Genomic DNA, 15,904 nt, shown 5'->3' on the forward strand with positions numbered 1-15,904 from the left:
AAATGGAGGAAAGATTTGAAATTTGAGTCTTGAGATACTATGGCATTCTAAGGTGATCTTTTAATCTTCCTCCTCCTCTTCTACCTCCTCCTCCTTCTTCTTCCTCTTTCTCTCTCTCTCTATCTCTTAGGTTTTGTTGTATTTATCTTAAGAACAACACAAATTAATTGGCATAAAACTAGTAATTTGTCATTGCCTTTTCCAGATGTGGGACTTGATGGACAGCTCTCTTAGGCTTCTGTAGGTGACATATAATCGCCTGGGTCATGAAGAATCTCTTATTCTATGAGACTCCTTAGAGATAATTGAGGTTCCTCACAGTATGGCAGTCTCTTCAATGTCAGCCTCTTCCCCAGGAATGAATATTCTAGGAGACCAAAACAGAAGCTACAACTTCTTATCACCCACCTTCAGAAGTCTCACTTTCTCACTTCTGCTACATGTTATTGATTAAAGCAGGACAGCCCTGTGTAGGGATAGGGGTGTCTCTCAGTGGGGGAATAGCATACAATAAAGTGTGATGTTGATGTGGTTGCCTTGGAGACAAGCTACTGCAGATAGGAAAGCATTTGTAAAGGGCTAGGCATTTGGCACAGCTAACTGCAATTCTTAGCTTCACTTCTCAAGGCTACAGCAGAATAGAGCAAAAGGGAAGGAAGATAAATATCTTTCCTTTTCTTTGGCATGCCAGTCCAATATGTTTTTAAGAGCACCTTCTACTTTAGTAACAGAAATTCTGAAAATTACTAATTTAGATTAGTATAGAGTTTTATTGAATTGAGAAAATAGTAAAAAACAGAAACAAAAACAAAAAAAACTTAAGCACCTCATTATAGCACTATACAGGGAAAAAGACAAAACCTTCTATCCTGCGTCCTATTTCAGTTCCAAAAACAGATCTTTGGGGCTTTGATAGGAAGGAAGATATTCATTGCAATGAAATTATATCGCATATGTCTCTGGAATCAGGAAACTTGTAATAAATTTATAAAATATTTTAAAAATAAGTTAACATTCCTCAAATTCATCAAGTCTTAAATTTCAAGGAGGAAATTTAGAGTAAGTACAAATTTGGATGAGTGAAGCTCATTTTTTTTTAATCTGGAATTTTTCCCTTTTCCCAAATAACCTTTAATCTCTCTAGGGCCATGGTGAGTTGCTTTAAGTACTCAAGCTCTGCAGGCAATGGAACTGGTTTCTCTGTCATTAGGGCTGCCCTTGAAAGCCGTTTTTATCCTTAAGAGCTTTCATCCAGCCCCGGCAGTCTCTCTGTGTAAAATTGTCTGGAGGAGGAAAAGTTCTGAGTAGCTCTAACTCTTCTCTGTCTGTGGGAAATCAGCAGATGGATGGTACCACCAGCTGCAGGGCACCAGGTCACTAGAAATATTCTGTCAGGGAGGAGGAAGTGGGTGGTAGGAAATCATTGAGAATCCACACGTATCTTTTGCTGGCAGTTTCAAAGTTGAAAGGCTCAGGAATGCAGAAGGGGTAATGGGGCTCTTCTTCCAAGTACCTGTTCATTTTCTTGCTTGCTTTCCAAATTTATTTTATTTTTAAAAGTTTTGCAACTTAATTCTCTTTTTCTCTCACCTCTCTCTCCTTTTCCCTTCCTCTATCTCTCTCTGTTTCTGTCTCCTCTCTTGTTCTCTCTCTCTCTCTCTCTCTCTCTCTCTCTCTCTCTCTCTCCCTCTCTCCTCTCTGGCCTCTTGCCAGAAGGAAGAGGCTGCTGGTTTTGCTTGGAATTTGTGTCTGATTTTTTTTTACCCATGTGCCAGGAGAACATTCATCAGTCCCAGCAAGCTCTCCTCAACTCCTATGCCTCACCTTCACCCCTTGGAATCAGACACACTTAGACCTGTTCATTCTTGGCAGAGAAATTCTTAACTCTCCTGCCGTGCACTCGCTGCAGCAGCTGTGACCTTCTTTGATTCCTTGCTACCCTTATCTTTAAGACAGCAACTCACTTACTCACTTTTTTTTCTGCAGTGTTGTGCCTCTTGTTAACTTGGTGTTTTTCCCTCTAGGGCAGGCATAGCTTTAACATAATTTTGTCTAAGGAATTGGACTTCAGATGCAGCTTATGATAACCTCCTGAAATAGGACATTTTTTTGTTCTTCTCATTTTAATTAAGTATAGCTGATAAAACAGGAATGCTAGTTGGGGCCTGAGCGAGAGAGAGCAGGGCTGGCAATTCACTTTAGTGAGGTATCTCAGTCTCATTATGTCTCCCCTCCCCTTGTCTGTAAGGAATTCCTGGGAAGAAAATGTCCCACTGTCTTTGAATCATAGTGTTTTGGAGTAGAGAAAGCGAAGCACCTATGATTCTGCTCTGTGACTCTGATTTATAACCTCCTTATTTACACCAGTGAGGACAGCCACCCTGGTTTCCTCTGGCTCAAGTCTTTATACTTCTAGATTCCATGTTATATTCGTGAACAGAATTCTGATTGAGCCCAGAAGTATGGTCTCTCCGTCTAGGATGGAGGTGCTTGCTAGGAATCTTTAGAAGATGACTAGAACTGGAAATGATGGACTGTGTTGCACAGTCCATACATTTATGTGCTGAGCTGCTAATTCCAATCCCAATTTGTTTTTCTTCCTAGAATGCCATCCAACCTGTAGGCAGTGCAATGGGCCATTGGACTCTGACTGTATCTCCTGTCATCCTCATGTCACTCTTTCCAGTGGGCGCTGCCAGATCAGCTGTAAGGAGGAACAGTTCCTCAACCTCGTGGGGTACTGTGCTGGTGAGTGAAACCTTTCCAGGAAGCTTCCTGGTGCTTTGTATAAGGGCTGAGAGGGCTCTTCTATTTGTCCTTGGGGCTTGGATTTGGGGGTCTTTTTTACTAGTGTGGGAATCCACTTCAATGTTTGGCCTTGGGCATTTTGTAAATATTTGTGAACTCAAATGGGCTTTATCATAATACATACAAATCCTGAAAAAAAATACCTTAGAGTCTCCTACTAAGAGAGGGTGAATGTGATACCTTTATATGCAACAATAGTGACTTCATCTTAAGGTTATAAAACATATTTCAAAACTTGCTTCCAACACGATTTCCTTTTGTTTATAGTATCTCTTGCCTTTGCCAAAGACAAGCTTTGCCATGGGCCCAGCACAAAATTGTAGGGAGATTAATCCAAAAGTAGCCCATTTGTCTTGAGAAATGGGATTTTTTTTCTCATCTTTATTTTAGAACTCACTTCTCAAAGAAAAAGTAAAGAAAACTTTCTGAAATTTCAATAACATTAGTGTCATACCTCATTTGTGTTCACCTATCCATTTAGAGAAGAACATAGAAAACTCTTGTTTTGAGTTTCTAGTAGTTAGCGTAGTAATAGAGGCTCAAAATACAAAGGGAAACATGAGCATAGCAATGATCCTGCCAGAGCTTATTCTAAAGAGCAGAGTATAAAGTTTGTTACTCTTTTTGTTTACACTCTCTCTTAAGTTGTAGAGGAAATTCACAAAGATTTGCTACTAGCAGCCATTATCCTAGCTCTGAATGGTTTGAGTAGGAGGCATTGTAGGCATTTCCCATTTGTGTGGGTGAGAAAGGTAAGACCTGGCAAAATATGACCTGGCTGTAGGGCTGGTCCTCAGACAAGAAGGACATTCAAGTGATTGCCTGGATCACAGTGTCTGTTAGGCACCTTCAGTGTGGGATGGCACAGATATCTCTCTCATCTAGTCTAGCGGGAGTGGGTCCTAACAAGTCAATGCCAGTGCTCCAAATATGGCAGGTGCTGCCATGGTCTAAGGTGATCAGTTCTTTTTGCACATGATCTAAAGACTAGACACTGGGGTCAAGATCTGTGCCCTGAGAAAACTGAAGAAAATACCAAGTTCAGGACTACAGCTAAAAATGAATGGAATTCAATTGCACAGTCATGGAGACTGTAGGAACATTTTTTTTAATTTTTATTTTTTTATTGTGAAAATACTGTACAGAGGGGTTGCAATTACATGGGCAAGATAATGAGTACATTTCTTATCAAGCATTATAACCTCCTCCTTTGTTTCCCCTTCCCATCCCTTCCCATCCTCCTGTAGGAACATTTTCGAGATAACCAAAAGTAGAAGCTCAGAGCCTAGACAAGACTTCAGAGAGCTGGGGACATAGCTCAATGGTAGAGCATATGTCCCGTATTATGTATCCCCAACCCTGAAATAAAGGAGGAGTAACCAGAAGCCCTCCCTACCTGTGGTAGAATGGGAGTCTAATGTTAGTTCTGTCGGTTGACTCAGAACTGTCTTGGAAGTGAGCAAATGGGAGATATCATTGCCTACTCCCTAAGGAGACTCTGGTGACACCAGGGGGTAGCTATTATTATAATTTGTAAGTATAGCTTTCTTTGCATTTAGCTCTGACCCTTACATGAGGATATACAGGAGTAGCTACCTTGATAATGAAAGGTTTTCAGTATGATGTATTCATCAGCTTCGTGTTGGCTATCATGAAATATTGGAGGCAGGTAACTTATAAAAATTAAAAAAGTTTATTTAGCTCCGAATTTTGCTAGAGTGAAAAAACTGGCATTGGCTTAGTTTTGGTGAGGGTTTCTCTGTCAGCTATGTCATACCATAGTGGAAGCATTACAGGTATGAGAGTGTACATTACCAAACATGAAGTTAAAGGAAAGGTAAGGTCCCACAGTACCCTCCGAAGGCATCCTCTAGTAGCCCAAGAGTGTCCTCCCAGGCCACCAAAGCTTCTACCACTTTTCAGTACCACCACCCTGGTAACGAAGCCTTTAAACACAATGGGGTCATGGAGAACCTAAATCATACTCAAGCCATAGCACATGGTAAAAAAAAAAAAAAACAAAAAAAACAAATTAGTGAATAGTTGCTGTGAATCCACTAAGCACAAGTTTCCAAGTTCCTGTGGAAGGGGGTGGGGGACAAGATATCTTTCACGCAGCTTAAGAAGATGAACTGAAGACACAGTTAGCAAAGAGTAACAAGCAATTTATGTTTTGTAACGCAGACAGGAGGGGATGAGAATAGAGAAGTAGCAAGATATGAGAAGTATCCTGGAGATGGAACTTGCAGTGTTTCTAGAACAACAAGCACTTAAGTTAGACACAGTGAGGTCAAGTGCACTTTCTGGGAATGGTTCCACCAGAAGGCAGGTCCAGAGGTGAAACATAGGTGGGAGGCATCTATGGTCATTAGTTATTGAGCCTGAGGGAAGACTATGATACTGTTGAAGACTGTGGTTAAAACCATATTAGGGTTTTTTTTTTAATGGCTGGGAAGTCTTCATTGGAAATCAGAATGTAGAGAACTGAAGTTTCAAGCCCAAAAGGCTGAACTGGATCTTGAAGGCTAGCAGAGTTTTACAAAAAGCTATAGCTTGATTAAGTGTGTACAAATCAAGAAATCTGTACGTTATGTGAAAGAATGTGGTAGAGCAAGAAGAGATGAGCTTCAGGGCAAAGATAGGGAAAGTAGTACCTGATCTATACCTTCATGATGGTTTTTGCATTTCTAATTTTTTCTGTGTGTAGACTCTTAAAATTTTATGCTGGAACATATTTTATAAATAAATGTTTATATAGGAGATTGGAAAATTTTAATGTTTAATGAGCTCTGTTCTCTCCAATGTCCAGAGTACTCTTTGATAGTAAATTAGGTGATTAGGAGTTACATTAATTTTTTAAGGCTAATAGAAGACCATTAGAATATGGAATCATGGGACTGAACTAAATGACTCTAGAAGTCCCCAGTCGTAGAACAGGTCTCAAAAAATAACCTGGCAAGGACAAACTTTGGCTGTCCTGTGAATTAGTTGAACTAAGTAATTAGTAAGGTAGTAATTAAGTAACATAGCCCTTGTCTGGTGCATGGAAATCCTTCATTCATTTATTTTTATTATTATTTTAACACATTTTTGTTGGCTGTCTGGGCCTGGGTGCTTTCCCTGAGCTCTTCAGCTCGAGGTGAACACTTTACCACTTGAGCCACAGCACCACTTCCAGTTTTCTGGTGATTCATTTGAGACAAGAGTCTCACGAACTTTCCTGCCCCGGCTGGCTTTGAACTGTGATCCTCAGATCTCAGCCTCCTGAGTAGCTAGGATAACAGGCCCGAGCCACTGGCGCCTGTCTGGAAATCCTTTAAGTAAGGAGTGGTATGACAATGTTTGTTACAGAGAAGTTTGACTAGTACTTCTAGTTGTTGAACTTTAGAGAAGTATATTTACCTTTTCAGTAAATATATACATTTCTTTTTCTTCCTTTTCTTCTGGGTTCCTCTTTTTTCTCTTTTCCTTTCTCTTCTTTTCTTCTCTTCTCTTTTCTTTCTTTTTCTTTTCTTTTCCTCTTCTCCCTTTACTTTTTCTTTTATTATCTCATCGTTTCCTTCTATTCATTTTTTTCTTGCTTTTGTTTTGGGTGTACTAGGTTTTGAACTCAGTGCTTTCTAATCGCTAGGTGGGCACTTGACTGAGCCATGAGTCTAGTCCTCTTTGTTCTGGTTTCTTTTTGAGGTGGGATTTGGATTCTTGTCTATCAGGCGGAAGTATCTTCCTAGTCATGCTTCCTGACATAAGTGAGATGACAGGTGTATAGCACCATACCCAACTGTAGGTTGAGATGAGATTTTGCAAGGTTTCAGCCTGAGCTGACCTTGAACCATGATCCTCTTAATTCTCTCTCCTGGGTAGCTAGGATTAAAGTTATGATTCAGTGCTCTGGGCCAAACATATAACTTCTTGAAACACTTTTCTTTTCTCTGTTGCATGGCAACACATTCATTCATTTGCTGGTCTATCACACTTTTGTTTCTTACACTGATAGGCCTTGTTAGCATGGGCTTTGCCCTGAGTTCAGGTGATACAAAGATGAATAAGATGTGTTGCTTGTATTTCGAAAACTTCGATTAGTGAAGGAAGTTATATTAATTTGCTAGGGCTTCTCTAGCAAAATACCAGAGTCTGGGTTACTTCAATAACCAGCATTTATTTTATAATGTTATGGAGCCTGGAAGTCTAAACTCAAGGTGCTGACATAGTTTATTTCCTCTAAGGATTCTTTAGTATACACATGGCCTCCTCTTGTTGCTTCTTCACTCTATTCTCTCTGTCTTAGAAGTACACCAATCCATTTAGATTAGGATCAACCCTTTAGGTCATTTTAATTCAATTACCTCTATATTTGCCCTGTCTATACCCAAATACAATGATACTTTGAGGATTAGGGTTGCAACATGTGAATTTATAAGGGGCACAGGTTAGCTCATTATAGAAGAGGATATGTAATTAGTGTATTTTCATGGTATTCTTTGCACAGCCCAAGATCTGAGATAAGTCTTTGTCACAGAACCCCTCCCCCACCGACTAGATGTTATACATGAGAGCGGATGAAAGCTTTCTGGAGCGTGTCATAACTGACATGATTTTGAAAGGTGATTGAAAATTAGAGGGACATGGAAACTTGAAGTGTAGAGCAATCCAGAAATCCCATTTCTGTTCAGTTGCTCAGTTACTCACAAAGGCTAGATAGAATAGTAGCCCTAGGCATACGAGTGGTGAGACATTATGTAGAAGGAATCAGAGTCTTTTGGTTTAAGAAGAGCAAGTTTTGTCATAAGGCTGTAGAAGTCTCTCAAGGGTTTTAAGCAAGAAGTGTCACAGTTGTAATTTCTGTGAAGAGAAAGATCTAAAGACATCTTCGAAGAAAATGATACTAGAATAGAAGGACCTTTGCAGAAATACAGCCAAGAGATCAAGAGTGTCAATGAAGAAACTGTTGAGAGATGAAGGGAAGGAGTCATGGCTTCCCTAGGAACAAATGATACCTTAGGTTGACTACTGGCTGACTGCTATTGTATGGTCAACAAAGAGCAAAGAATGGCAATTTCTTGTGGTTCAGCTCTTAACAGAAGCAACAGAAAGTGATCTGAGAAAGGAGGTAGCACTTCATAGATGATTGCTAGGTTTCCTGGAAATTAAAAACATGGTTGCAACCATTTACCAAGGGCCAATAGTCGGTTTAAGAGGCAGTGAGGAAGTCTGTGTACTTACATTTGTTTCAGTGCTCTCTACAGTGATTAGATTTATTCTGTATGTGAACTATAACCCAAACCATCATTACAGACCTCTTAATTGTCCTTAACTGTTTAAGAAACAAAATTACATCTAATCTATCATACAGACAAGAGTAAACACATCCTGGGAACAGGTCCAATAACCACAGTGTGTTCACACATATGAAGATGTCATAGGTGAGGATTTTTTTTCCCCTTCAAGTCTATCAAAGCAAATAAATAGTGAGATTTAGGCCAGGACCGAAGGCTTCCAATAAAGATCAATGAAGTGGGGTGAAAGGAAAGAATGCAGACAAGTCTAACAGACATGGTTAGGTGCTATGGACAGTTGGGGGCTTTTCTGTACAGTATTTTTATTTTTGCCCACAGCTCAGCTTTATCCAAAAGTTCCAAAGCCTGGGGTGCTTTTTTCACTTTTCTTTCTCATCCAAAAGCTTTTTCTTGTTCAAAGAAAAGGTTGAAACTAAAAAGAAAACAGATAAAAACCTGAGGCAGAAATGTTCAATGGCAGAGGCATTAAAAAAAATATGCCCTGGGCTTTGTGGAATGCCTAATAGGTTTGTTATGTTTCTAAGTTCTTATATAAAAAGATGAAAATACTGAGAGTAATATCACAGAGAACCAGACTGATTGGTTAGATGGTTAGAATGATGAAATTCTGAGGGGTTAAAAATGTGTTACTGGTTGTGTAATAATTTTTGGGGGGTCTGGTCGTGGGGCCTGAACTCTGGGCCTGGGTGCTGTCCCTCAGCTCTTCAGCTCAAGGCTAGCGCTCTACCACTTGAGCCACAGTGCCACTTCCGGCTTTTTTTCTTTTTGCTTATGTGGTGCTGGGAATCGAACCCAGGGCCTCAGGCATGCAAGGCAAGCGCTCTACCACTGAGCCACCTTCCCAGCCCCATTGTGTAATAATTTTTAAATGTTGGTGAACTTTTCTCTACAAATCTGTATGGAAATATAAGCTAAAGAAAACAAGTATCAGGAAAGAAATATTGCTCAAAGCATTTGTTTATCATATCTCATTGAACTCAAGGTTTTACACGCAACAACGATTCTTAGCCAAATACATTTGGCAATGAAAGCCAATTTATTTGTCCAGGAATTTTGGTTAAGTTTAACACCTTCCTATTATTATTATAAATAATTGTACCAAGGATTTACCATTTAACAAATCAGTTTATGAATACAATGCTTTTTCATCAACTTCATTCATCATTCTTCCACATACCTTGAGACCCCACCCCTCCCCTCCATTTTCTTAATTTTGTAAGATAGGCATTAAATTTTGTGACTATATTCCCTCATTCCTTCCTCTCTTTCTTCTCTCTCCCTTGACCCCACTTCCCACCTTTCAAATGTCCATTTCCTAGTATTTATTTTTCTTGGACCATAACTTTTTCTTTTTATTTATTTATTTATTTATTTTTATTGTGAAAATACTGTACAGAGGGGTTACAATTACATGGACAAGATAATGAGTACATTTCTTATCAAGCATTGTAGCCTCCTCCTTTGTTTACCCTTCCCATCCCTTCCCAGCCTCCCCCAGCTCCCCCCCCTAATCCCTTCCCCCCCCCCCAAAGTTGTAAAGTTCGTTTTCGACATGACAACTTGTATTTCTCATTGTTGCAACAGGTCCATCTGTATCCTTATTTAAACGACTTGTTTTTCCCCTTCCCCTCCACAAATTATACCGACATCAAATACAGTGAAAGCAGGGGTTATACTGTGGGAGAGGGACATACAAAGCAACAAAGAAATAATCTTATAAATGCTTTAGAAACAAATGCGTGAAAGAAAAAAAACATTTAAATACATATCTTAGGGTTCATTTTCCTAACATCACCGTATCTGACCTTTTCTGGTTGACTCATATATATACTAGATATTGCAAATAAGGGAAACTATGGGGCATATGTTTCTTTGGGCCTGGCTTACTTCACTTAATATGATTTTTTCCAAGCCTTTCCATTTCCTAACAAATGGGGCAATGTCATTCTTTCTGATGGAGGCATAGAATTCCATTGTGTATATATACCACATTTTCTTGATCCATTCATCTACTGAGGGGCATCTGGGTTGGTTCCATATCTTAGCTATGGTAAATAATGCTGCAATAAACATAGTCGTGCTTGTAGTGTGGTCTTGTTTGTAAACATTTGGGTAAATGCCCAAAAGTGGGATTGCTGGGTCATAGGGGAGCTCTGTGTGGAGTCTTTTGAAGAACCTCCATACTACTTTCCAAAGTGGTTGAACAAGTTTACACTCCCACCAACAATGTAGTAAGGTTCCCTTCTGTCCACATCCCTTCCAGCATCTGTTGACCATAACTTTTTCTAAGGAATTATACTGTTTGAATTCTCACCTGAAAATACCGTGCTTCGACTAATATATTTGTGTGCACTTGCATACAACCTCGAAGTGTTTACTAGTACATTTTTAAATTAGTTCTAGCTTCCACATATGAGAAAAAAAATTCATTTTTTGTCTCCTTTGGCCTGGCTTCACTTAACATGATTTTTAACAGGTCCATAGATTTCTCCAAGTGATATAATATCATTCTTTCAAATAAGTGAGTAAAATTCCATTGAATATATATCCCACATTTTCTTGGTCCACTTGTCTCTTGAGGGGCATCTGAAATATTTCCATACCTTGGCTATCTATGTTGAATAGTGTAGCAGTGAACATGGTTCTACAAATGACTTTACTGTATTCTGGTTTGTAATCTTTTGGATAAGAGTGGTATTACTGGATCATAGTGTAGTTGTATGCTTTGGCTTTTTGATGAATCTCCATATTGCTTTCCAGAGTGGGTGAGCAAGTTTACTTTCACACCATATTTGCACCAGCATCTATTATTGTTTGTATTATTGTTGATGGCCATTCTAACTGGAGTGAGGTGGAATCTTGGTGTTGTTTTGATTTACATTTTCTTTGTGGCCAGAGATGTTTAGCATTTCTTTATGTGTCTATTGGACATTTTTACTTTTTCTTCTGTGAAGTTTCTATGTTGCCTTGTCGTCTTCTACATGTGGGCTGATTGCTTCTACCCATTACCTACTACTTGCCATTGTCTGGCTCGGGTTTTCTGCCAGGGCTCTTTTCCTGGGTATAATAATAGGTGAGAGTTCTGAGGACTTATTACCTAAAAATCACTGTGCCATTTGCTTTGAGTGAATTTACTATGTAGTTTTCACATGGATCCTCCAAAGTAGTGACTGATCTTACCCCCATTTTACTTGTAAAGCCAGTACCTTTAAAATGGCTCAGAAAAATGACCTAAGTTGGGAGTGATGGAGCCAAGATTTGAACTTGGAGCATGTGATTTCAGAATTCACAATCATTTGTTGTATGCCACACTGGGAGACTCAGATTGTTGTTTTGATTAGTTGGAATGACAAAGATTGGTATGAAAGATAAGAGGCTGAGAGAGACACTTCTGTGAAAAGCTGTAAGAACTTGCTAGTTGGTTTTGATGCTAAAGAAGTTGATTTAGATAGGCATGTGTCTGTCTATTCCTGTTATGTCTTATCCTTTAAAGGAAACTTTAAAGGAAACCATTAACACCTACTAAATTTTAGTAATGCATGTCCCTCCACATAAATGTATATATACTCAGATTTTCATAGTTGTAGTCAACAGCTATATAATTCTTTGTTTTATCCACCTAAATATGCCATTCGTTTGGATATTTCTATGTGTTGGGAATATTGGAAAAAAACACATGATTGATGTTAGGTGAAATGAACCCCAAGATAAGGACTCAAATGGTTTTTCTTTCTTGCTATTGTTTCTAACATATTTATAAGATGATTTCTTTGTTGCTTTGTATGTCTCTCCCCCACAGTATAACCTGTTTTCACTGTATTTGATGTTGGTATAATTTGTGAAGGGGAAAGGAAAAACAAATTGTTTAAGTAGGGATACAGGTGGACCCATTGCAACAATGAGATGTTATGTCAAAAAATGAACTTTACAACTTTGATGTGGGGGTGGGTGGGGGCCTAGGGAGAGGGGGGAGAAAAATATAAACAAAAACAAAAACAAAAAATGCATGATTGTCATTTTTAATGGCTAAGGAGTATTCAGTTATATCTGGTCTTATCTTGTCTTTTTCACCTTCCTCTTCATCTGGTCCTGGGCTTCTATCTCTATAGTTTTTCAATTTTCTTGTGCCAAGTATTTTTTAACACTTGCTTCTTTATTTTCCTTATCTCCTTCTTTTGTAATGCACTTTCTTTTCTTATTTCTCATCATGTCACCCTATCTACTGGTTCTTGAACTATGAATTGTATATCCAATCTCTCTCTGGAATTTTCAATGATTATCTCTTCTTTGTGCTCTGGATTTGTGTTTTATTTAAGAGATCATCCTGTCTGCAGAGGGATGATTGAATATTTCAAGGCATTTCTTTTCTTTGAGACTTTTCTATCAGAAAAGTGAATATGTTCTATACTTATGAGACCTTCCTAAATTTTGAAAAAATGAGAGAAAAAACCAACTTGTTATTTTCTCCTTCGTGTGACTTTTACTAAACAATCCCATACCCAGTTTTGATAATGATTGAAAAACCTTGCAAACTTCAACCATAAGGCTCCCAGTAAGGTCAAGGCTCCTAATGTCTTTGAGGAAACTATGTGTCAGGACTGAATTGCAGAGATGGCTTTTGTGAGTCTGTGTTAATAGAATACAGCCGAATTAGACAGAGCTGTCCTCTTCAGTGTTACAGGCACTAAAGCTCAAGGCTATTCTTGTCTACTTTCCTTATGCAGGTATAAATCTCTTTGACTTTCTTATAATAGATGAAGACAGTGACTTACCAATAACTGTGATCATCAGCATCAATGTCAGTTCTATATCTAATGGTTATAGGTAAATAATAATAAACAGTTATTGAGTACTATGTACAGCCTCTTCATATACATTATCTTATCTATTCTGGGCTGCAGCTCTGAGGGCTGGGTCTTGTGATTAGCACCATATCCAAAAATGGTATGACATTAGGATTAGAGAGTTGAACCCTTTCACCACAGTTCACATCTGATAAGCCACGGAGTTGGGCTTGACAACCAAAGGGTCCCTTCAGTGGGCACACCTGTGACTATGATGTCATTGGCTTCGCTGTCTGCTGTATTTCTTATTCGACTTTCCGTGCTTGGCAGTCATTTGATTTGCTTCTCTCTTTTTGATGCTCTGAGCTCCTGCCCACTGTGGACTTCTAGGAGCAGTGAGATCATCTGCTAAAACAAAACAAATAAACATTTCATCTTTTTTCCTCCTATGTGCCTATATTTTCCACTCTCCTCCTTTTGTTTTGTTTGAGGGTGGAGCTTCCTTGTCTTCTACATATGACATCTATCTGCCAGTCCTTCCATGAGCTGTTCCTTCAGCCAATTATTTTCTCTTCTGGTTACACCTTTTTTCTTCCTCATCCTTTCTTATTTACTTTTTAACATTACATATGTTTATTGGATGATGTGTTCCTATGATTTCTGCACTAATTATGCACACAGGAATGATAACTTCATAGGCATTCAAGTCCCAAAGGTGAGCACACCTTATCTAATTGAGCAGAATGAAAATTTTAATCGATACAGTCTGGAAACCATTATTCTATAATCATGTCTGATTTTCCTTTTTAGTATCCCTGCACTTTTTCTCCATTCTAGTCCTCTAGGATCTTTGTATCTTCCGTGGCTTCAGTGTTCACTCTTCTGTTTAACTTAGATTATCCCAAGTCTCACAGTGGTCAGGTCCAGGCCCTCAAGTTCTTATACCTCATGGTTCTCTGAGCCATAGAGTCCAGAGTTAGTAGGAGGTAGTAGAGTCCAAGGTTTTTAGTTCCAACATTCCATTTTTGTCATCAAAAGCCCTTTTCTTTCTTCTCCTATCTTTCTTGTCCACTCAGTACTGATTTTTTAAACACTTTCAAAACTATTGACTGACACCTATTCGAACTACCCTTATTCCATATTTGTATTATTGCCACATCTGGCAGCTTACAGTTGTGTAATGGCTCTTGGTTATATTTCCTTGTTTCTGTAAACACTGCAAAATAAACTTCAAGACTCACTTTTTCCTAGACAGCTTTCCCACTGGTCTCTTCCTTCCTAAATGCCCTCCCTCTGCTTCTCCAAATGAAGGTGACTCTTCTTGAAAATCAGTTTATAAACTACTCTGATGCCTAAAACTTTCTGACAGCTCCCTGTTGCTTCTATATAAGTTCCTCAGCCTGATTTCCAAAGCTATGGTTTCCTTTGGTCCCTGAATGAATGTTCAGTTCTCTACCCTTATTATTTATCTTCCTCATCCACTCATCCCCCCACCCCCACACACCTGTGTACCTGTGTTATTGTGTTCGTCACTGCTTAACAAGGATGTTCTCAGCCCGCATCATTTCCAAATATCAAATAACCAACAAAATTCAAATCCCCCCATCTCCCATTGGATAAAGTATACTGTAACCCTTCTTCAACCCTCATTATATTGTGGGTGTGGCTTTCTTGTTGTCTTTTCATGATCATCTCTAGGAAAGGTTTCTGAGTGGTGCCATGCTCTGCTCCCAGCAATACCTCCTATGGTGCCTGGTACCCAGTGAACTTGCCATAAATGCTGTTGGAAGAGAACCATCCTCTGTTTTCAAGCTAAATAAAATAAGATTTATCAATTGGGTACAAGGTGTCAACATACATAAAGATGAGTGGGGTTCATGTCCCGTTAGTATAGTGTGAGTTGATACCCCATCTGAGCTTTGATCCTGCCACTCACCATATCCCTCGTATTCTTCTTCAAACTCTGTGTTTCTTGCCTTATACTGTAGCCTTTTCAGAACATTGTATTTGTCAACATGGTAGAAAGCAGAGTCCCATAACAATGCAGTCAGCTTGTTGTAGTATTTTTAGTTTGGTTGATTTGTTAAGAGTAAAGCAATAGCCACAGGCACGGAAATAAAGGAAAATTTTATTTGCTTGTTTGGCTGGTTGATTTTGTTTGGTTTGCTTATGATTTCTTTTTGGTACCAATTTAGTACTTTGAGAAAGAAAAGCACATGATTTTAAGAGCTTCTGGGTGGTATAAACTCAAAGTAACAGGGAAAGAGAGATTCTACTCTGCTATTTGTTATTTTTAGATTGCTTCTGTATTTATATCTCAAGTTGAACCCCATTAATTTGAAAAGTGGCATTGGAACTCAGATTCTCGATCCCCTTTACAGGCTGTCAGTTTCAGCATAAAATTCTTTTTTCATACCTGATGAAAAACAGCTCTAAGTGTTCATTGTTTTAACCACTTCCAACTGTAATTTGTGTATTTGCATTAAGAACTTAATCAAAGCCAGGAGGCTGAGATCCGAGGATCCAGAGAATCTTATCACCAATTTATGAGCAACAGTCCAGAAGTAAAAGAGTAATGCAAGTGGTAGAGTGGCAACCTTGAATGAAAAAAAAAAAGAACCCAATCAACAGATAAGACATTATGAAAAAAACTCCCAATTTATCTTTATAGGCCATTATTTATCAGCTAAGTAGACATTTCCCATAGTTAACAGAGGAGTTGCCATTTAACAACGCAGTTTATGAATGCAAAGTATCTTGATCAATGTTATTCCTTTCAACATTCTCACCCATCCTTCCTCTTCTTAGTTTTGTAGGATATACATTGGATTCTTGTCTGCATTTCCTCCCTTCTCCTCTTCTTTTGTCTACCCCTTCCCTCTTCTTTTTTTTAAATTTTATTTTATTTTATTTTATTTGTGAACATACTGTACAGAGGAGTTACAATTACATGGGCAGGATAATGCATACATTTCTTACCAAGCATTGCAGCCTCCTCCTTTGTTTACCCTTCAC

The 15,904-nt window shown here is 38.7% G+C and overlaps 1 protein-coding gene across 1 annotated transcript in view; it reads left to right on the plus strand.

Annotated features, from left to right (window-relative positions):
- The window catches only part of Fras1 (Fraser extracellular matrix complex subunit 1), a 452,968-nt gene that overhangs the window by 239,754 nt on the left and 197,310 nt on the right, over window positions 1-15,904 (plus strand). The window contains exon 21 of the mRNA XM_013020100.1: window positions 2,605-2,748. Within this exon, the coding sequence (XP_012875554.1) occupies window positions 2,605-2,748 (144 nt within the window). The remainder of the gene's footprint in view (window positions 1-2,604; window positions 2,749-15,904) is intronic.

Source organism: Dipodomys ordii, unplaced genomic scaffold, assembly GCF_000151885.1.
Source record: "Dipodomys ordii isolate 6190 unplaced genomic scaffold, Dord_2.0 Scaffold49, whole genome shotgun sequence".
Taxonomy (NCBI): Eukaryota; Metazoa; Chordata; class Mammalia; order Rodentia; family Heteromyidae; genus Dipodomys; species Dipodomys ordii.